Raw genomic sequence first — 22,906 nt, forward strand, 5'->3', positions numbered from 1 at the left:
CTCCTGTTTGACACACTTGTCCCCATCTCCTCCTCCCATCACTGCTTAGATTAACCATCTGCATGGGGAATGGGAATAATGGAGATTTTTATTTGATATATTTAGTTGGAACATGCATTCAGACAAAAACCTAACTCTGTGATGAAAAATACAAAATAAATACCAAGTGAAGTATTTTTATGGAAATTGGCATATAAATATTCAGTAACTTCTGTTCTTCTGAGTGGGTACACGGGTTAGCTCAGGGGTTGTGTTCTCACGGCACCTGAGTCAGCAGTCTGTATTTGTTCAAGGTCCTTTATTAACAAGCGCTGAGGCTTGCAGCTTTTGGCTGGCTGTCCAGGGATGAAGAAAAGAATGTGGGAATTGACTCTTTCTGTTTCTATCTTTATAACATTATATTTTCCACCTCTCACTTGAAGAAGGAGAGGTTCAACCCCTTCCCCCTGCCTTCTCACCTCAGAAGCTGCATAACTTATGACCAGCAATCAGAATCCCACACTGAGCTAAAGTGTGTCTCCCCTTCCTCAGCCGGGCCCTTGGCTTCCTGTCCCCTCTCCTGTCTGTCTCAGACTGGGAGGGTCATCTCTCCCTTTAGGAAAATGTCTGAGGTAGAAGAGTTTGTTTTTAACACCTAAATTGTATTGTCTTAGCACCAGTTTAATGTAGTTTACTTATGAATTATGGATAAGTGTAGAAATGATGACATTTATAGTTCTAGTCATCTCTTGATTAGATGTATGTAGTCTAGATGTTCAGCTCTTTGACCTGGCTGTGTAACGTACCCAATCACGTGGTAAGAAAAAGTTTCAAGAAACAAACCTTTTTATACACTTTTATCAAGCAAGCCTTGTGTCTTAATTAAATACTGTTTGTTTTCCAGAGAGGGGGTCTGTAATATAATTAGAAAATCACTTTTAAATTTGAATATCGTCTTTAGTGTTTTTGTCCTAAATGATAAAGAATTACGAGTTTGAGCTACTGTCAGGGGAAATATTTAGTACCCATATATATTTTTTCATTTCCCTACCACCCAATAGTAGGTAAATGTCAACATATCTCTTTTTTTCTGTTTTCTTCCCAGTTTTATTGAGAAATAATTGACATCACTGTATAACTGTAAGACCTACAGCGTTATGGTTTGATTGTCGTATATTGTGAAATATATCGCCGCAGTAGCTTCATCTGCCTCCTTCCTCTCATAGAAATACAATAAAAAAGAAAGGAAGAAAACCTTCTCTTTGAGAGGTGAACTCTGAAGATTTGCTCTCTGTCCTGTATACCACACAGCTATGTTTACAGTCCTCAGGCTCTCCATTACATCCTTAGTACGTACTTACCTTATAACTGGAAGTTTGTACCTTTGACCACTTTCCTCCAGTTCTCCTCAGCTTTCCCCTCCACCTCTGGTAGCCATAAGTTTGTCTCTTTTTCTGCAAGTTTGGGTGGTTGTTTTAGATTCCATATATAAATGACAGCATATGGCAAATGGCTGGAATTCCTCTGTTTTTAATGGCTAAATTCTACTCTTTATTATACCACATCTTCTTTATCTTCATCCCTTGAGGGACACTTAGGTTATTTCCGTGTCTTGGCTATCGTAGGTAATGGTGCTGCACACATTGGGGTCCAAATATCTTTTCAAGTTAGTGGTTTTGTTTCCTTTAGATACATTTCCCAGATGTGGGATGACCGGATCATCTGGTAGTTGTATTTTTAATTTGAGGAGCCTCCATACTGTCTTCCACAGTGGTTACACCAGTTTGCATTCCCACCAACAGTGCACATGGGTTCCCTTTCTCCACATCCACTATCTATCTTGTCTTCATGATGATGGCTGAACAGGTGTGAGATGATAGCTCATTGTGGTTTTAATTTGCATTTCCCTCATGCTAGTGATGTTCATCTTTTCATGTACCTATTGGCCTGTCCTATATCTTTTTTGAAGAAATGTCTCTTGAGGCCTTTAGCCCATTTTTTTTTAAGGTTTTTGTTTTTTTCCTTTGTTACTGGATTGTATGAGGTATATATATATGTATTTTGGATATTAACCCCTTATCAGATACATGGTTTGCAAATATTTTTCCCATTCCATAGGTTGTCTTTTCACTTTTTTGGTTTTTTGGTTTTTTGGGTTTTTTTTGCTGCGCAGAAACTTTTTAGTTTGATGTAATCCCACTTGTTTATTTTTTTTGTTGCTTGAGCTTTTGGTGTCATATCCAAAAAATCATCACCAAGACCCATGTCAAGGAGTTTTGTTGCTATGTTTTCTTCTAGGAGTTTCCAGGTTCCATGTTTTACTTTCAAGTCTTTAATCCATTGAGTTAATTTTTGAGAGTGGAATCAGATATGGGTCAAGTTTCTTTCTTCTGCGTGTGAATATCCAATGAGCCCAGAACCATTTATTGAAGAGACTGTCTTTTCTCCATTGAGTATTCTTGGCTCCTTTGTCAAATATTAGGTTGACCATGTATGCTTGGGTTTATTTCCAGGCTCTTGATTCTGTTCCATTGGTCTGTTTGTTTTTATGCCAGTACCATACTGTTTTAATGACTGTAGCTTTGTAGTATACCTTGAATCAGGGAGTGTGATACCTCCTGCTTTGTTCTTCTTTCTTAGGATTTTTTAGTTATTAGGGGTCTTTTGTGTTCCATACAAATTGTAGGAGTGTTTTTTTTCTACTTCTGTAAAAAATGCCATTGGGATCTTAAATAGGTATTGCATTTAATCTATAGATGGATTTTGGTAGTATTGACATTTTAACAATATTAATTCTTCTAATCCATGAATATGGGATACCTTCCCATTTCTTTCTGTCTTCTTCAGTTTCTTTCATCAAGATCTTACAGTTATCAGCATAGAATTTTCACCTCTTTAGTTGAAATAATTCCTAAGTACTTTATTATTTTTGATGCTATTATAAATGGGATCAATTTCTTTACATCTTTTTTCAGAAAATTTGTTGTTAGCAATATAGAAATGCTACTGACTTTTTGTATGTAATTTTATATCCTGCAACTTGACTAAATTCATTGGTTAACTCTAATAGTTTTTGGGTGGAGTCTTTAGTATTTTCTATATATAAAATCATGTCATCTGCAAATAGAAACAGTTTTACTTCTTCCTTTCCAATTCCGATACCTTTTATTTCTCTTTCTTGCTTGATTATTTCACCCTAGGACTTTCAGTACTATGGTGAATAGGAGTGGTGAGAATTGTCACCCTTGTCTTGTTCCTAATCTCAGAGGAAAAGCTTTCAACCTTTCACCACTGAGCATGATGTTAGATATGAGCTTGTTTTATATGACCTTTATCATGTTGTGATATGTTCCTTCTATGCCTAATTTGTTAAGAGTTTTTCTTATGATTGGACGTTGAATTTTGTCAAATGCTTTTTTTTGCATCTATTGAGATGATCATAGGATTCTTTTCTTTCATTCTACTGTGATGTATCACAGTGACAGTCTGCGTATTTTGAACCATTCCTGCATCCCCAGAATAAATCCCCCTTGATTATGGTGAATGATCTTTTCAATGTGCTGCTAATTAAGGTTTGCTGGTATTTTACTGAGAATTTTGGCATCTATAATCATTAGGGATATTGGCCTGTTATGTTCTAGTAGTGTCCTTTTCCAGTTTGGTATCAAGATAATATCAGCCTTGTAAAATGAGTTTGGGAGTGGTCCCTCCTTTTTTATTTTTTATTTTTTATTTTTATTTTTGGAAGAATTGGGGTTAATTCTTCTTCAAATGTTTGGTAAATTTCACTAGTAAAGCTACTTCGTTTTGGGGTCTTCTTAGTTGGAGTAATACACATATTTTAAAGTAGAAATCTTCACCGTTAAAATTTTTAATTTGAAATCATTCTCTATTTTTGGCCATTTTTTATAGCAAAGGTTAGTTAATGACAGAGTTTTATATCAACTGTATTATTACCATTACCTCCAGTATTTGAAACCATTGGCATCTGTAAATTCCCCTTGTTTTTTGATTCTGGAGTCTCTAACTTTTACAAAAAGAGTTGAATCAGTGAAAGTCAAAGCAACACTCAGTTCCCTTGGGGCTTCCTTTTACATCTAAACCTCAATAGGTGTGCAGTGTTTATCTGGAAAGTGGCTGGCTGCATTCTGGCAAGGGCCTGCAGGAGTCCTTGGCATTAATCCCGCTCTGACAGCAATCTGCTTGGTCATCACAATAGGACAGTGATGTCAGTGATGGAAAGATGACAGTACAAAAGTTAGAGATGTAAAGTTTCTTTAATTTTGGAGTATTGGAAAGCTGTAAGCATAGTTACATAAGGCAGGAACTAACAGCATTTCCTTAGCCTGTGTTAAGGCTTCGCAAGTCCCCAGAGTACGCCAGTGAAACAGACAGCCATACTTAGGAGAACTTCTTCGAAATAGAAGAGCCTCCCCTTACTGTTCTCCTGAGGTTTTATTTTATACATTTTAATATTCTGTCTCCTCCCCAAACACATACCCAAGTGTTTAGGATGGTCTGACTACGTGCCTGCAAGCTCAGAAGGTATAACCACACCAAAACAATTCTCACACACTGCAACATGTTTACATGAGATTAGGGAAACTGACTTTGGCTTGACCAGAATCTTGCCTCAGCATGCCCTGGTTTCAGGTTGTGTGAGGTTATCTCCAACACAGTGGGATAGAGTCCTTGGTCATCCTTCTGCTCTACCTGTGGTGCTTGCCAAGATCTTCTTTGTTTGTCCTTGTTTTTTGCCAAGTCTGAGATTGGCTTCATGGAGGATGACCTTTTTGGGCTTTGCTCTATTATCCCACTCCTGTTGTTGGAGGCCTTAAGAGGTGAGCAATCACAGGCCTTTGTTGTTGGCCAGATTTGGGGATTCTCATAAAGCCCCTCTCCTGCAGGTAGGATGTCAACTCTGTGAAAGCAAAATTTCTGACACAGTGCCTTTTCTCAGAATTTGGTAACAGTGCCAGCACTCAGTAAATGATTATTGATTGAGTGGATAAACTCCTTAACAATTTAACAAGGTTTAGGTTCATTTCTAGTCACTGATATCCATGGGCTAGATATCAGAGTCTTTGATCTTGTTGGCATCTTGTCTTTATATCCATAATCCATTTTGGAAATTTCTTCCTCTAAGAATTTGGCACCCCTGGCCATTTTTCCAGTTCTCAGTTTAGTCTCCTCCTGGCTTCTGCCTTTAGGCAATTCCTAACAACTGTCCTTACTCCTAGTCTCTGTGGTGTTGAGACTAACTCTCCCCTTTTTCTGACAAGGAGTGTGTGACATGGGTGATCCAGGGGACCAGGCACCTCCTCTGATCATTCATATGTGCTATGAGCTTCCTTTCATGTGGATGGATGAATGGTGACTCCAGTAGTCCCCCCCACACAGGGACTTGTCCCCGGGCACCAGTGGCCCCCTGAACTACTCACCCACATTTGACCCCAGCTGTCAACATCGCAGTATCTCTTAGTAACCCCCACTTGGACCTCCAGGTAAATCAAGATCCTGAAGGGTGATCCTCTCCTTCCCGTCTCAGTAAGTGTTCCACTATGAAGAGGGCAGTTTGGGCACCCCCAAACATGTATGAGGGAGGTGTTTGTCCTGAGTGGAGTCTCTTGCCCAGTCCTCCATGGTGTGCAAAATTATGTCACCCTCCACCCATCTCAGCTCCCCAGTGTGAGGAGATGCTGGGGTGGCATTGCCAGAATTATTCTTAGCAGCGGATTATAAAGGAGGAATCTGTGAATACTCCTACATTAATATTTTAGTCCCTCTAGTACATTTTTAACCATCAATCTATGCCATATGTTCCTTGGGAAACCAAGACGCTTTTACCAATCCACAATTAGAAGCAGATTCTGAGCCTTTTATAAATGCTGGTTTCCTCATCTCTGAAAGGTTGGATCCCAGCACCAGATGACCTCAAGACTGCACTCTAGCACTAGGGTTTTGCAAACCTTTTCCTAAGTTGTGCTTACAGCTGAATGGGGAAGGCCCTAAAATTGACCTCCTACTTTATCATATCCCTTCTGAATTGGTTTATACAGATTTATGAACTTAAGCAAAAAGAAAATCTTGTAAAGAAAACGATACACCATGGGTTTATAAAGAAACACTAAAGGAATTTTGTTTTTGTTTCAGCCCCAAATTAATAGCCACCTTTAATCCTTGGATCCTGAATATTTTGGTCCATGGTATCAAGATGCTTAAAGTTCCACTGGATTGTCAGCTTTGTCTGTGAGTCTCTTAGTGCCTCAAGGGTCAGTGCCGAGCTGTTCTGGGTCTCCCCGTGTGCCTAACGCAGTGCTGTGCTCACAGTACATGGTAAACAAATGTTTGTCGAATGAGTAGATGAATGGATGAATTTACTTAGCCTGCTTCTCTTAATATTTAAATATATTCATCTGTCCTCAAAATGGTCTACAAATCCCTTCTTGGTCAGCAACCAGATTCACCTTCATTTTGTTAGCATCCATGGGTGGTCTCATCTTTGTGGGGCACGGTGTGACCCACGTAGAATCTGGCGTGGGACAGCTCTCTCAGGTTAAACAATTTTATCTTCATACCATCTGTCTGTTAGGAATTAAATGTCTGTTTGGTTTAAATCTATTTAAATAACCCAAGGCAAAAAGAACAGAAAAGGCAAGTCTCTGTTATTGTAGCCGTCACACCTATTTTACATCCAAAGCTTCTCTGTCAGTGGATTTACAGTGAAACAAAAAACATGCTCACAGGTGGCGAAGTGTAAAAATATTGCAAAAATTAGCTAGATTTCCCTGAATTGAAAGAAACCGCCATCTCTAGGTAATCCCCAATTTTTCTTCTAACCTTTTCTGCTATGTTCAGGGAGAGAAACCTGCCCCCCAGGTTTTTTTTTTGTTTTTTAATGCTGTATTTAATCAGTCACTGCCCATTTCAAGTTTGCCTGAAGCATGGTGAACTTGGCGAATCAGGACAGTGCTCCCCTCCGTGGGGAAATAAACGAATAAACAGCCTGGCACTTCCCCTTTCCTTGCTCCCCTGGCCTCACAGAGGCCCTTTGTCATCATTGATCAGTAGCTGCTTTGTGAGCTCAGATTGTAAGAGCTGCTAAGAACTGACAGTCTTGCTAACAGGTGCTTCTGAATTCACCCTCAAAATTACCATTTTGAGATCTGTCAAACCCCCTACATCCTATCTTGAAGCTTGGTTTGATAAATGGGAAGGAGCCTGAATTCTCCATTTCCATCCCATTTGTGATGATGGACTGCCCTTAAAGAGCCTAAGAGTTCGTTCTTAGGAGACATGCCATTGCCTTTCTGTTGCGTGTAAGCCAGGCTCAAACCTCACTCGGGGGCAACGATTGCACGTGTGCGGGGCACACAGGCCAAGGAGCATCCCTGCTCTCCCAGAGCATTTCTCTCTAGGCTGAGTTGTTCTTTATTCCACCCCTTAGTTCTGTCGAGTTCTGCACTCCCGGCTGGTCTGAGTAGGTAGAAGCTGGCAAGGTTCCTGTTCTTTAACAAGGTGGGAGGATGTGAAGTTACGGTATCTATTAAACTCTCAAAATGCTGAAATTAACCATTTCAAATGCCTGTTGTTTACCAATGTAACTCTGAATAGTTGGGTTTTTTAAGGGAATTTAATGCTACCTTCATAAATGATTCCCCTTATTCACTTCTTTTGATTTTATGTATTGTTTGAAGCAAAATAATCACTTTGCTATAACTGATAATTTTAGGAATCAAACCTGCCATTCATTAGAGCCTAGTTTGTTCACTTATTATCATAAAAAAATGTGCCAGGGCTTGAAAATGCAGAGGTAGAGTGATTTTTTTTTTTTTTTAAAGATTAATACACCCAGGAAATCATACTCTTACAGTGTAAACAGTTGACTCAAACCACTGGCTCATGGAGGTAACGAACACGTCACACACTGGTGAGCGATTTTTCTGATGAGAGGGAGCGTCTCTTACAGGACAGTGGCAGGGTTGGGTGCAGTTGTTTCTCTCAAGTCTCTGAACATGTCTCAGATCTCCATTTGGCGGGAATGGGCGCTACCGGGGTTGTTACCCTCCCTTTTTCTCCTATTGTGTGGTTGTAATGTGGTGACCGGGGAGCTGTTTGGAGAAGCAGTTGTTGGGGTGCATGACTCGTGCCCCTTGAAACAGTGTCCCTAGCTGTAAGGTGTGGGGGATCGGGTGTTCTGTGGGTGTTTGTAAAGCATATTGGCTCGCTCTTTGGCCAGCCCCACCCCACTCCTTTGAAGTTCCCATCATGCTCTGCCATCTTTTCCCCTTTCCTGTCCTTGTCAGTTATCAACTTCCTGTCTCTGAGGAGTTTCGCTAATGGTCAACCAACTGACCGCCAGCCCCTGCCAGGCAGGGGTTATATCATCACCAGTAGCTCCCTTCTCCGTCAGTGTCTTCAACTTCTCTCCTCTAGATTTCTCATTCCCAGTAATCCTGATCTTAATCCTCATTAAACCATCCTAGATACCTTGATACTTCCATTTTTTCTAGATTCATCAATTCCTCCTGGCCTCATTGTTTTGTCTGCCTGAATGCCACTTTTCCAGTCTTCTTGGCTCTTCACCCCTGTATTTCCCCTACAGCACATACCTCCATTCTTCTGACTAGAAAATCGCACTAGTGCAGACTGCCCTCACAGAGTCCGTGTTGCCAGGGACACTGAGGTCCTCCACTGCTCCTTCGTGTTCATTCTTGTCTTTGGTTGGCTCCCTCTGCCAGCCACTCCACAGTGAAAGACAGTTCTGGCCTTTCCTCATCCTCCTGCCCAAACCCTACACCCTACTCTTGGCTTTTCTACCCTACTTCATGGAGAAAACAGAAGCTATTGGGCATGAACTCTATCTTGGCCCTTCTTTATCGCTCCTCTGTTTTGCTTCCCATCCTTTACCCCATGTAAACCATTCACTTCCTTTCTTCTCAGAAGGATGAAGTCCCTCCTCCTGTTCAAGGCTGGTCCTCCAGCTGGTGCTTGGACCTCAGCCTGCCAGCCATCTTTGCTGCCTGATCATTGCCTTTCACTCCTATATCTCTTATGCCACTCCCCCCGAACTGGATCCATGTCCTCAGCCAAGAAATGCATTCTGGTCTTTCCCATCCCCACCAAACTCTGCTCGGGAAATAAGTTAATCTTCCCACTGATCCTATACACCTGCACACATATTCCTGCCCTTACCTTCCTTCTTCTCATCCAGGCTTTACCAAATCTCTCCCTCACTCTCTAGCCCATTCTATCAGTTAGTCTTCTGTCCCTGCCATCCTGCAGACATGGTGACTTTCAGATCCCCAAATCCTCTTTGTCTTATTAAAAGGAAGAACGTGCTTCTTCTAGAGTAGCATTGTGCGGTAGAAATACAATGCAAGCCACATAGGTGATTTTTCTAGTAATCGCATTTAAAAAGTTAAAAGAGATGGTGAAATTAATTTTAATAATGTATTTTATTTAACCCGATATATTAAAAATATTATTTCCACACATAATCATTGTGAAAATTATTAATGAGTCATTTTATTTTCTTTTTTGAAAACTATTTTTACTAGGTCTTCAGAATTGGTGTTTATATTACTGTTACAGCACGTCTTAATTTGGACAAGCCACATGTGGCCAGTGGATACCATGTAGGATAGTGAAGTTATATCCATTCTTCTCTCACCTATTTTTTAGGAACCATCTTTCCTGGCCCTCCTCCTACCTCTTCAATCATTTCTTCTCGGTGTCCCATGTCTGCCCCGTCTTCTAGCCATTCACATGCTGTTGGTCCTCAGGCTTCCAACTCTCTTCCTGATAATCTCATATATTCCACCCATTGGCCGATGATTCTCTGAGTCCCACCTCTCAGTTGGGCTTCCAGCCCACAGACGTCCAAAGTTTAACATGCCACAAGGGAGCTCATCATCTTTTGTCATGACTCTTCTCTTCCTGTCTCAGTCATTGGTACCACCATCCACCAGGTGCCCAGGCAGAAAACTGGTATTCCACTTGAATTGCTCTTCCGCCTTCAATGCCTACAACTAAGCAATTACAAAGTTCTTGAAGTCTACTTTGCCAGTATTTCCTTAAAGATTCCCTTGTTTCCTTCTCTACAACTACTGCTTTAGTCAAGATCTTCATCATCCTTCCCTTGGATTGCTGGAGTGGCTTCTTCAATAGTCTGCCCACCTTATTCATAGTTCCTCCTTTATATTCTTTATGCCCTCAATTTTTCACCCAAATAAATTGATATTCACCTAAAATGGCCAAGTCTGGGATTATATCCCCATTTTTGTAAAGAAAAAAAAGGGGGAGATGGGCTATATTATAGGCTTCAGTCCAAAGAATTTGGAAGTTGGCAGGCTTCCCTCAGGGCATCCCTTTATTCTCCTGTCTGACTCTCTCCCTTCTACTCCAGTTCACCACTGAGCAGTTCTACAGGTGGTTCTGGAAGACACAGGAATACATTTAACAGAATCCAGCTCCTTTTGTTTTGATAATGGAGATCTCCCATGGCTTTGTAGAATTTTCCTCAACTTGAATTCATCTGAGCACAATGGTTCTTAATCTCTCTCTCTCAAATCACATATGTCTTCGAAAATTTGCTAAAGACATGCCTCATTTCCCCCAGAAAAGTGCACAGGTGCAAACACAATTTAGCATAAGTACCTGAAGCCCACCCATGGGCTGATAAGTCTCGTTGGAGGACAATACTGAAACAGTGCTCAGATCATCTGCTGGTTCCTGCAAAAAAGGATCAAAAGTAGCTTGGTTTCCCAAGACATTTCGAAGACTCTTAGCCCATTTTATGCCACATTTTGTAATCTGAAGAAAGCTATGTTTCCTCCAAGGACCCTTTGAACATTGTCTGACTAACAACACTGAAAACAATTCCAAACTTTCATTTCTTGGCTAAAAGTAGCTGATTTTCTCCACACCCACACCCCTCTCTTATAGAAGCTGTTTGCAACAACTTTGTTTCTTACTTGCTTTCTGAGCCTCACTCCCCAGTTGGCTGTCATGTTGTGCTCATCTGGGGGTGTGACTGATTTTCCTCCCGTCTTCCATCATTTCAGACGCTTCCCTCAGAGACTTGGGTCTGAGCCCTCTCCTGCGCATCTCAGGTCATCATGTGCTCTGCCCCACCAGCACCCTGGGGAGGGGGCAAAGAGGGGTGAACACCGGACCCTGGCCACCTCTGGGGGGCTCTCTGTGAGGTGAGAGCTCGTGTTGGGAAGACCACACACGTCTTCAAGTGAGCCTAAGCTTTCTCTTCAGCAGCCCAGCTGCCAGACGACAGGATTGCAGCACCAACCGACCTCATGGTCCTTCCCTGCCCAAGAATGTGCCATTTCCACAGAGGCCATGGGGCTGTGCAGTAGGGACTACCCACTGGCAAGGATGGGTGTTGCAGCCTGCACCCCCCAGTGCCGCAAAAGAACACTGCCGCCTCGTTGCTTAACAGCCAGTCACGAGCTCGAGTCCACAGGCCTCCCCTTGGCTTTTTGCCTCTGCTCTGTCTTCACTGGCAAAGCTTCTCTTCTACTCTCTCAGAGCTCAAGCCTGTCCGTAGTCCTCTCTCCTGATTATCCAGTTTGTTTGCTCTTTTGCCAGGCTCCCTCCTTAAGTTTCTTGCCCAGTGGAAACTCTCTTCTTTGTTTCCCTGAGTGACTTCAAAGTTCCACTTGCCTCCAGAGGCCCCTTTGTGTCTCTGCTCCCCCCCTCTGGGATCCCCCCCACCATTCGCCCCCCACACTGGGCTCTTCACCTTCCTGTGTCTCCCCGCTAATCCCCACTACGCTCACTCCCTTCCTGGCTCTCCCATCCTGAGTACCAGCTGGGACAGCCAGCTATAAAGAGTTTATTGGACTGAAAAGTGAGTGAATGTTCTCATGCACCCTACTCTTTCCCACCTCAGCAAAGCTTTTCAGAGTCACATTTCCAATGGAATCTGAATCTGGAAGGATTTAGATCTGCTGAAAAATGCCAAACCTCCAGCCTTTGGCTGTGTTTGAGATTTTTGGCAGTTCCTCCCACGTCTGATGTTACGAACACTGTTTATAGATGCCTGGAAAGAAGCCTTTAATGCTTGTATTGTGTTTTAACTTGCTTTCCTTTGGAGGCAGGGAATTGTCAAGTAAGTATTCACAGCACTCTGGAAAAGCCCAGGTGTTCGATGAGCATCCAGTACTAAGCGTTCATGCAGAATCCACAACCGCCAAGGGTCTATACTTACAATCCGCTGAATTTGCCACCATGCAGGTTTCTTCCTTTTGCCCCTCTCATCTTCAGTTTTGAAGCAATACAGCCATAAACATATGCTTGTGAAATAAGAAAGAAACATTCTGAGATTGCTTTCCTTTTCAGTTTTTAACTGAAAATCAAGGTGAAAAAAAGCATCGGATTGCCTCTATGTGTATATATATACAATCTCGTGTATATATGAATATGCAGTGTCTGTGCTTGTATGCATACTTTGTATACCCTGTATAATATGGGACATATTATACAGCCTGTGTGTACCCCGGAAACGAGCCCTGTGTTTAACCTCAAATTCTGCCTCTGAACCACGCTGTAGCCCCAGTGTCCTCCTGCCCCCATCTCAGACCTCGGCTTGCTTCTGTCACACACTTGAACATTCTTAGGTGAAAGAAGAAACCCACGGATTTCATTTGAAAGTCCCACTAAAACAGAAGAAAGAGCAGATGTCCTGGGAAGTGATAATTAATGTGAAGGAAGTGTCTAATTGCGAGAACTGGCATGCACCCAGCCTCCCGGTTTTGCTCAATTTGGCAGCAAATGACATCAGCCGGGGGTGTCGTTTCGCAGAGATGTGCTTGCTCCCTATTCTTCAGCGCAGATAATACCATTTGGTCCAATTATCACTTATGATTACATAACCTGTTTTGATTGAAGAGTTTCTCAGAAAATAAAGGTAACTTGTTTTTGCCCCAGCACAAAAACGCAAGCCGTTCCAGCAGGCAAGCTGCCCGACCAAGAAACACTGGGAATTCTTAGGCTAAATTATGAGTCGAACTTGATTCGGAAACAAAGCACCCATTGTGCGTAACTGCCAGCAACATCCAGGAGGATGTGATCGTTTCTCTGACCACAGGTTTTTCCCCAGCACACTCTCACATAAGCCGAGTCCCCAGGCGCATTCACAAAGTCGCAGAGAGCGTGCGGGAAGCATTGACAAGGCTTCCTTTTTTCTCCCTATTCTGTAGGCGCTTTAGTGCAGAGTTTGCCCAGAGACGCCAGGGTATGAGCTTTCTGGATTCGTAGACTGGTGCACTCTTTCATTTCTGTTTTAGTTCTTTGCTGGCATGCCCGGGAAGCATGGTTTGTGCCACACAGGAATGTCTGTTCACTTGGATAATGCTTGTGCATGAATGAGGTGGTTGCTAATGTGGCTCTGAACTGTACTAAGTTTCTCACTTGGCTTTGTTTGCTGCTTACAAGGGGATCAAGGTAATCCTTTCTCTTTGCATAGCCCAAGAGCAGTAACTGGTGGATTTGGAACCTGCAGTGGGAGCTGGGACAGGTCTCTCCCCACCCATCCCCCGTGTCCTCAACTCTGGGAAGTCTGATTTAAGGGAACCCCACGTTACAAAAAGTTGGCCTACTGGTGTAAGAGTGGAGAGCTTACCCATCATACAGTCTCTTAGCTAAATTTGGAGGCCCAGAGCCAAAATTGAGCAGGGAAAGGCAAACTTCGGGATGATGGTAGCAGTTTAAGGTAAACCGTAACTCCAAGGTGTAGGGCCGAGTGGGCATTCTTTCTGCCTTCTCTCCCTACACTTCCCACTTGCCCTTTTGTGTATCGAGAATGACCTGGGCACTTGGCCATCTGGGCCCGTTCCCACACCTGACTTGTAAGTCCCACTTCACACCATGCCACGATTTTGACCACCTAATTCTGAACAACATAGGCGCGTTCCTGCCTGGAAAATGGCCGGTGGGTTCAGGAAGCATAGCCTCTTCCTTCTCATTCTTAGGCTCCTCTTTGGTTTGAAAATCAGCCCCTCTGGCTCCTGTGTTCTTCCTGGCTCCCAGGAGGTAGAGAGCCTGATCCCTGACTACGATGCTTTAGGTGTGGCGTAGCCCACCCCAGTGCCTCTAAATCCACGCCTCCGTCATCTGGGACCCCTAATGTCAGAATCTACCCTTTCTGGGGGAGCAAAGGAGGAAGTAGGACAGAACAAACCCAGGTGGAGGGTCTGCTGCGTGGGGACCAGCAACCTTGCTGCCTTTTGTTCAACACTATGTTTTGGGTTGTTTTTGTTTTTGTTTGTTTGTTTGTTTGTTTGTTTTGGTCACTCTCTGTTCCAGACCACCCGTTAGCAGAGCAGCTCCCCAGCCTGAGAAACTCCAGAAGAACAATATCACCAAAAAAAAGAAACTGGTTGAGGTGAGGAGGTTAAACTATTTTGTTTTTAATCTGATATCAGTGTTCTAAGACCTGCCTGGTGGACATCACTATCTGCCTGTCCCATAGGTACCTTCTAGTAAACCTGAATGGACCTGCTGGATCTCTCTTGTCCTCTCTCCCTCCTACATAGCGTTGTGGCCCCAATCCCAGGGAACCACACCCACTGGGTCATGTTCCTTCAGCCCTGTCATGGGGTCCTGTCAGTACTAACTTGCAAATGTCCCATGTCCTTTGAACCTGACTCCTTTCCCCCAGACCTAGTCCCCCTCAGGGGAGAAGAGGGGAGACACAGTGGGGAACGCAAGTTTATTCACTGTCTCTAATGTTGTGGGAGCTCGCACGGTGAGCTGGGGACTGTGTACGTACTTCCCAAGACGTATTTCATGCACCTCTCATACCTGTGAGGAGGGTAGTACTATTGTTTCCATTTTACAGATAAGGACACCAGCTTCCAGAAGTTAAGTGACTGATTAGGTCCCATGCCCAAGTTCTCCAAGCCAGGGAGTAGAGAGAGATTTGAACTCGGTCGTTCCTACTTAAGGATTGCCGCTCTGTGGACCTGTTCTTTTCTAAGAGGGGCCTCCTAGCTGTTGTTTCTGCATTCAGAGTCCCCTCCCTCTCTGACACATCTTGCTGCCCACAGAGTTCGAGCTCTAAAATACAACTCTTCAAGTTTCACCGCAGCTTTAAGACCTGGGAGATTCCCACCCTGCCAGGGGGATTCAAGTGCCTGGTTTCAAAACCTTAACCAGGAGCCACCTTCCAGCTTCAGCACCTGTGATTTGCCACTGCACCTCAAATCTCCAGTCCCCAAACCCCTTACTTAACGTTCTCTGATGCAGGGGTGGGCCCTCAGGACCCTGTGTATTAGAAGGTGTTGCCTCTTGCCTCCCCACACCCTGGTCTTTCTAAGCTCTTCTCTGGCATCTTCTCTGTGTGCTTCCCTGATTCTCCTCATCCTAAACCCTCCTATACTCCTTCACACACACCCCCCATCCACTGCCCTTGTCATAGGCGCTACCGCCATTATTTCTCAGTCATCTGTCCCTCCTACCACACTGTGAACTCACTAAGGACAGACGAATCCATCTTAAAAATTTTTTTATTGGAAAAGGAGGACTAATTGGGGGTATTTATCAAGGAACAGAGCATAGGTCAGAAGATGCGGCTGAGCTTTAGGAAAAGACAGGATCCAGAAGCTGAGAAGCCATCATAAACCAAGATGGTGCCTCTTTCTGCCCACCAGGGCTCTGTATATCTGATGCATCCTTCTCTTTTTCTGCAGACTTCTTGAACTATTTTGGTAGATGATGGGTATGACCCAGCCCCTGAGTTTATATCTCCTCACTTAGTTATACAGCCAAGCCTACCAGTGTCCTCAATTCTAAAATCCTGGGAGAAACCATCTGGCCCCGTTTGACTTAGTGTCCACCAGGATGAGGGGTCACATATTACATATGCAGCTTCTGGGAGACATATGGGGGTGGGAGAAGGCTGAGATGAAAGGAAGAGAAGGGCTCTCTAGGCAAGAGAGATTTCAGAAAGCAAAGTTATACAAATGGGAAAGCTCATGATAAGTGGGCTAAATAGACAATTCAGCTTGACCGAGGGGTACAGGGCATGTGTGAGTAGGGGTAATTATGCCAGCTTAGGAGTTTGGGCTTTATCCCAAATGCAGTGAAAGTCCGTGAATGTTCTGGAGTAAGGAGGGGTTATGGTATTTTAGGACAATTAATCTGATGTTTGCAACTGATGAGCTTTAGAGAGAGAAATCAGGGAACCTAGAAAAAGGGACCCACACCTTCTTAATCTCGTACCCCACCCACCAGCACCGTGCCTAGCACAGAAGAGCTGCCAACAGTACGTGTGTGTCAGATCGCATTAATAACTGATCTGATCTTAATCGGCCACTGCTCTTTGTCATGGAAGACAAGACAGGAAGAAGAGAAAGACTGTAAACCCAGAACAGTATCTCGTTGTTGAAAAAAAAATGCAAATGATGTAGAAACTTTGTAGGGCAAGCACCAGGCAACAGAATGAGCATGCCATTTGCCTCGATATTCTGCACTGCCTGTCCCAATGGCATCCGTGGGAATCCAAGCAAACCCCTGGGCCACCATTCAGCCCCCCTAAAGAGTGCCTGCCCAGGCACAGACACAAAACTTCCAGGTAGCCTTTGTAGGGCCTCACAGCAGTAGGCCTGGACTCACCTGGAGAGCCTCGAAGCTTATCTGGCCTATTGAGAAAACTGCCTGTAATTCTGTATGGGAGCCTAGTCCCCCTAGCGTTTCAGGGAACTAAAGAAAGGGCTGCGTTTTCTCCTCAGCTAGCCAAGAAGCCAGAGGCTTTCGGCTTGGGGTTGGCTGTCCAGCCCGCCGCGCGGTCCCCATGAGGTAAGGGGCTGGCTGCCCCCAGAGCGCGGGCTCGCGGCCCTGCTCCTGCTTCCTCTGAGGGCCGCTCCCCTCTGTGTGTGGGAATGTAGGAGCTGGCTCTCGATCACGTGTTTGGCTACAGGGGATTCGACTGTCGCAACAACCTGCATTACCTGAATGACGGCGCGGACATCATCTTCCACACGGCGGCGGCTGGCGTGCTGCAGAACCTGGCCACGGGTAACGCGGCCCCGGGGCCCCCTCTGAGGGCAGGCTCTGCTTCCCGCCCCCCCGCCCCCCCCCCCCGGGTGTGCCTCCCCCTCCTGAGACGCCCAGGAGCTGGCACCTTCTCGGCCTGTGGGAGCCGGTCCTCTCCATTCCAGCCTGGAATCACTTGGTCCTAGAAAGTGTGGAGGCCCACGTTCAAAGGTCAAAGCCCTCTTCCTTTCTAACAACACCCTGCTGCCAGCCCTCGGAGGGAGGTGTCCACGTTTCCGTCAGCTGCTCAGAGGCTGGGAGCGGGGGACAGGAGCCGGAAAGAGGGTGTGGGGAGTGGAGAAATTCCTTGCAGCCGGTTACCAAGAACGGAGCCCCGGGGAACTTTGCTCATTAATTTTTCACAGTGACCAATATTTTAGCAGCTCAGGTTTTCAAGTCTGGCTTGCTTTGACGAGTTAGCCAGAAGAATGAGAACTCTTACAGCATAAGCAAATCACCCCAAATGTCCCTTCACTGTAGGATGGCTCAAACAAATGGTTGAAAAAGAAATACCGCAAGCTGAAAGAAGCGTTCAGAAATTAATTTGACACCCGTATCTTTGCCACCGGATTTAAATGTGTTCACATCTTGCCTTATTCGCTTCCTACCTTAAAACAGTCCCCCTTTCTTTTTTCAAATTTTTATGCTCCTTCCCAAGTCTGCACACTTGTTTATGCATACATTTTTAGACCGTGAAGTCACTGAGCACATAATGATTTGCCTTTTTTGGAAAGGAGGGCCTTGAAATTTTCCATATGTTTTCTCTTTTGTGTAGCCACATATTAGCACTTTAGTAGCAATGTGCTATTTCTTTGTCTATCAGTGCCTTCATCTACCTCTTAGTTCTTGGGCCTTTGGATGGGTTTACAGTGGCTACCTTGCAAGTCGGCAGGCCCATTTGTCATAGTCGATGATAACGTATTTCTTTTTTTTTTTATTTTTATTTATTTATTTATTTATTTTTTTAAAGATTTTATTTATTTATTTGAGAGAGAGAGAATGAGAGAGAGGGAGGAGGGTCAGAGGGAGAAGCAGACTCCCTGCCGAGCAGGGAGCCCGATGCGGGACTCGATCCCGGGACTCCAGGATCTTGACCTGAACCGAAGGCAGTCGCTTAACCAACTGAGCCACCCAGGCGCCCCAGATGATAACGTATTTCTTGTCCTTTCTTCTATCTCCTGTGACATATGTTGAGTGAGGGCATGACGGGGTGAAGACCTTACCTGTGCCGTCTAGGCACCCAAGTGGATTGGTGCTTTGAGAAATAAGGATTTGAAAGAGAGTCCCTGATTACTTTTCCTATTCCATAGCCCTCCCTTTCAGATGAGTAAGTGGTGCCATTTTGCTCAGTTAGGTAGTATCTCCGTTATCATTTTGGGCCCTTGGGAGCCTTGCACTTGGACTGAGCTCTGGACCCCCATGGGCAGCAGGGGCCGGCAGGTGCTAGAGAATAGACCCCAGCTCTTTAGCCCGGCCTGGAACAGAATCTGTAAATGTAAAAAAAGGTCTCCCAGCTCCCCAGGCATGATTCTAAAATTGAGAACTTGGAGCCTTCACCGCTCAGTTTTACAAGGCATTTGCAGATGCTACATAATAGTTTGGGGTTGCCCTGAGAGGTCTGCAGACCCCCCGCCCCCACTCACCCTCCCATGTCTGCCCCTAGGGAGCCAGAGCTTCTACCTCGAGCACACGGATGACATCCTCTGCCTCACGGTGAACCAGCACCCCAAGTACAGAAATGTGGTGGCCACCAGCCAGATAGGTAGGAGGGTCCCGCAGTCGCCGAGCTTTCCCCCAGCAGAGCAGGGACACTGCCTGACGGGCAATTATCTGGAAAGGGAGCGGGCGGGTTGCTGACATCTACCCTTTCTCGACATTACTGTTATCTTTTGAGCCCCCAATATATCTGTGTCGTCTGGGTTGAAATATCCAGTGATTGGTAATTCTGAGGGATCATAAAGTCAGACCAGAGCCTGATAGTCCAAATAAACGGGTGCCCCATCCCTGTGGACTTGTGGGGGTAGTTTTTCAGACGCCAGGGGTCAGATAAAGAGCCCCACGTCTGTAGTCTGGGATTGTGCTTGGCGAGGGCAGCTTGCAGTCTGTGTGCCTGGCTCTTCTGGACCCTGGGGAACTGCCAACGACAAATGTGAACTGATTCACATTTGTGAGAGGTTGTGTTGTGTTATTTTGTTTTATTTTTTTTTTAACTTTGTCATTTCAAAGGCAGTTTTTACAAACATATCCGCTGCTTGTGTTCCTTGAACCCATGTCCATTTCTAAGCTTAGTTTGGAGCTTCCCGATGCTGCTGCTAAGTGCCTCGCTATTAGAAACGTGACTTATTTTAGCTGTTGTCTTCCCTTGACGCTTCCTCATTGCCATTGTCCACCCAACGCAGTTGGTATGACGGAGACCCCAGGTAAGGCTGCTCCATCCGTGAGCGGTTGGAATCTGCACGGCAAAGTCATGTCGCTGTGTCGCGTTTGCTGATTGTATCTGGCGAAACTGCTGATACGAATCACTGAGCTCACCAGTTTCCTTTGTATAAAGCCCTGCACAAGTGCGTGTGCGGGACGTAAGTGCCCCCTAGGCCTCCAGCTCTAAAAGCACGGCACGTGTGTATCGTCATCTCTCACCGCTGGCCCGGTCAGGTTGGGGGTCTCTGAGGCCCAGTAACTGTAACACCCCAGGATGCTGGTCTTAAAAAGGCTTTGGGGTGAACCTAAGCATGGCCTTGGCTGCCCCCACCCCCACCCCGTTCTCCAGCCTCAGTTCTGTGTCATGCCTCACACATTCAGGGACGACGCCTTCAATCCACATCTGGGACGCCATGACCAAACACACCCTTTCGATGCTGCGGTGCTTCCACTCGAAAGGGGTGAATTACATCAACTTCAGTGCCACCGGGAAGCTCCTGGTGTCGGTGGGAGTGGACCCCGAGCACACCATCACCGTCTGGCGTTGGCAGGAAGGTAAAAGGAGCTAGGCCGTCTGTTCCTCTGGGAGGCTTGCTTGTGGTGTGTGCGGGGCTCAAACCTCCATGGGCCCCACTCTGAAGCCCACCGTGGGCACTGCTGCTGGGTCGGTGGAAGCCGGAGAATCCCGGAGAAACTGCCCATCAGACCCCTGGACCCCAGGGCCAGGGCAGTCCCGGGCTGGTTGAGTGAAGGTTCTGTGGGCACTCTCTGCTGGCAGCCTTCCTCCTCAGGCAGAAGACCGTGGCCTCCTCCATTTCCATCCTAACTCCCTTCCCACCCAAATGTCCATGTCCTTGACATTCCTTCCATGACCTCTAGATCCCACTGCAGCCTTGTCACCCTGGTTGCCTTATTACGGGAACTGGGGCAGGATTTTACCACCATGGGCTCAGAAACACTTTTTTTAAATTTTTTATTTTTTGGCATTTTAACTTTTTCGAAATGGGGATTCACCTTATAATCAAGGTTTACATTTAATGTAACAGGATTTCTTTCTTGCCTTTCCCCAACACACTCACGCACACACACACACAGGCTGCTACTAAATTTATGTTCATGTTAGAATCAAAGATGTGCAATCTTTTGAGTGTATTCTCAGGTTGGCAGAACAGATCCAATTAGTTAGGACGTTAATGAGGTCTGTCTCCAGCCGGGCAGCCCGTATCTGGGGCACACTGAGCCAGGCACGCACGGAAGTGGCTCTTCTCCAATTCAGGGCTTCTAAAGATTCATTATCTCAGCACCTCCCCATGGAGGGAGCTAGAAAGAGCTGGGAGCTAAGTTCCAATGCCTCCTGAGCCCCCATGTGAGAAAAAGAGGTTGGGAACCTGCAAACTTCTATGATGAGACTCGTTCATCTTATCCTGTCCGTTTCTCATTTTCTTGTTCATTGGTGCATGGTGCCCAAATGGCCCCATTATCTAAGTTTTGGGGATGCAGCTTCATTTCCTGTCATGCCAAGTTGGTCTTAAATAGACTCAGCCCCTGATGAGACATTGGGGGTCTTAAACTATAGACTCGTAGCCTTGTAGCATTGGAAGGACCAGTCCGGATCTCCCCCATAGAGCAGTCCCTGCAAGTGCACTCCTGACAGGCTGACTCCCATCCTCGGCCGAATACTTGCAGGAAGATGGCCCACGTCACTTCCCAAGGCAGCCCACCCACTGCTGGAAATCTCTTATAAAGCCCTTTCTTGTGAGGGCCTAACTGGCTTCATTATGCCTTCTACGGCACGAACTCTGCCGTCTGCAGCGGCCAAGACCAAGTCCATGCCTAGGTCCTTAGAAGAGAGTCGTCCTGTTGGGCCCCGCGCACAGGCTAGTCCTTCAGTCCAGGCCCATCCTCCTCCCTTCTGCCATCTGCCCCTCCGGATAGCACCTGCTCCGGCCCTGCCCCAGCCCAGACTCCTGCTCACCTGGGGCGCCTTGCGACCTCCGGGGGGAGGGGGGTACTGGGAGAGCCAGGACTTTAAGTAAGCTTTTAAACATGATCAAGAGAAGCCTTCTCTTGGGGAACTTTCTCCCACTGTCTTTGTTGGAACCAGCCTTTGGGTGTCTGCAGAAGGGTTCTGAGCCAGTAACAATATCTAATGTTGTGTCACCAACCACCAGCTCATCTGAGCCGATTGTGTGTGGTTTTTCCTTCACTTCAAGTCCTGTTTACAGATGATACAGTTTTGAGGGTGGTTTATCTACATTTTTCTTACCATTAGAGAGCATATTATTCATTCTTCGTTTGTTGGAGGACTGTTTTTGTGGAACTCCAGGTGTGTGTGTGTGTAGCTAAGAAACAAAGTTGAGTACAAAATGAGCTTATTATATAAAGTGCACATTGTCAGGTCCTCGATACTTGAATGAAACTTGTTCTGAGCAAAGTAGAAGCCACTGCAAGGCGGGACACAGGCGTGCCCACAATTAGAAGGGTCCATGGAGTAAGACCAGGAAAAAACAAACAGTGGCTTAGAAGAAGGTGCAAAATAAACCACTCAAGTGTACTCTCAGGGCGGAAAAGAGAGAGCCTGGGAAATTTCCAGAGCAGCAGTGCTGCAAACATAACCCTCCATCTCACTTCACCCCCACAAGCCACATCCAGGCCCCCATGAACACAGCAAGAAGGGATGGCCCCAGGGGTGGAAGCTTCCAGATATGAGAAAACGGCAAAGGGCACCCTTCATTTCCTCACTTCTGGTGTCTGAACTCACCACATGATGCCCGCCCACGGGAAGCTGAACCCTCCTCTGGAGTGTAATTGGAGACTCCCATTCCTTTAGAGAGTTCTTTATTTCTTTCCAAGATTCTCTGCTTTTACGTTCTTCAAAAAAAAGTCCTTCAATTCCTTTTTCTTTCATGGTTTTTGGGTTTAAAAATTCTACCTTTTATACTTAATTACTAGTTTTTTCCTCAACCCCATTTATGTGTTTGACTCGTCTGTGGAGCTTTAACTTTTGTCCTCAGACAACCCCAGCTCCACCTTTTATTTGTAGAGCAATTTTGGGAAAGTTATTTTAACCTCCCGGTGCCTCAGTTTGGCTCATCTGTAATTTGGGGATAATAAGAGTTCCCATTTTATAAGGTGTTGAGAGTAGTGTCTGAGGTGGGGAGGGTGCTGTTGAAGAAGAAGGAACATCTGCAGGGTACCCTGGGCCTTGCTGGGATGGAGAGCCATCTTGAGTGAGCTGCGCTTTAGTGCCTGACCCGGAGTGTGGGAGGACACCCCCCTCACCAGAATCTCTCACCCATACAGGCGCCAAGGTTGCCAGCCGAGGGGGTCACCTGGAGCGCATATTTGTGGTGGAATTTCGCCCCGACTCAGACACCCAATTTGTGTCCGTCGGGGTCAAACATATGAAGTTCTGGACCCTGGCAGGCAGCGCCCTGCTTTACAAGAAAGGGGTCAT

The 22,906-nt window shown here is 45.6% G+C and overlaps 1 protein-coding gene and 1 long non-coding RNA gene across 3 annotated transcripts in view; one reads left to right on the forward strand and one right to left on the reverse strand.

Moving 5' to 3' along the window:
- Nucleotides 1-22,906, forward strand: part of EML6 (EMAP like 6) — a 261,695-nt gene that overhangs the window by 226,386 nt on the left and 12,403 nt on the right. Inside the window, exons 28-32 of one of the 2 annotated variants that reach the window (XM_081832019.1) lie at nt 14,302-14,380; nt 16,884-17,013; nt 18,695-18,793; nt 19,831-20,004; nt 22,753-22,906. In XM_081832019.1, coding sequence (XP_081688145.1) covers nt 14,302-14,380; nt 16,884-17,013; nt 18,695-18,793; nt 19,831-20,004; nt 22,753-22,906 — 636 coding nt within the window. Of the gene's footprint in view, nt 1-14,301; nt 14,381-16,883; nt 17,014-18,694; nt 18,794-19,830; nt 20,005-22,752 lie in introns of those variants that run through there. The other variant, XR_014148895.1, reaches the window with a different exon arrangement.
- Nucleotides 9,889-17,021, reverse strand: LOC145723660 (uncharacterized). Its single transcript, XR_014148897.1, has 4 exons — nt 16,947-17,021; nt 12,206-12,290; nt 10,639-10,713; nt 9,889-10,010 (listed from the first exon to the last, which is right to left on the reverse strand). It is a non-coding gene; the product is annotated as an uncharacterized LOC145723660 (long non-coding RNA).

Source organism: Leptonychotes weddellii, chromosome 10 (assembly GCF_054177405.1).
Source record: "Leptonychotes weddellii isolate Sample4059 chromosome 10, ASM5417740v2, whole genome shotgun sequence".
Taxonomy (NCBI): Eukaryota; Metazoa; Chordata; class Mammalia; order Carnivora; family Phocidae; genus Leptonychotes; species Leptonychotes weddellii.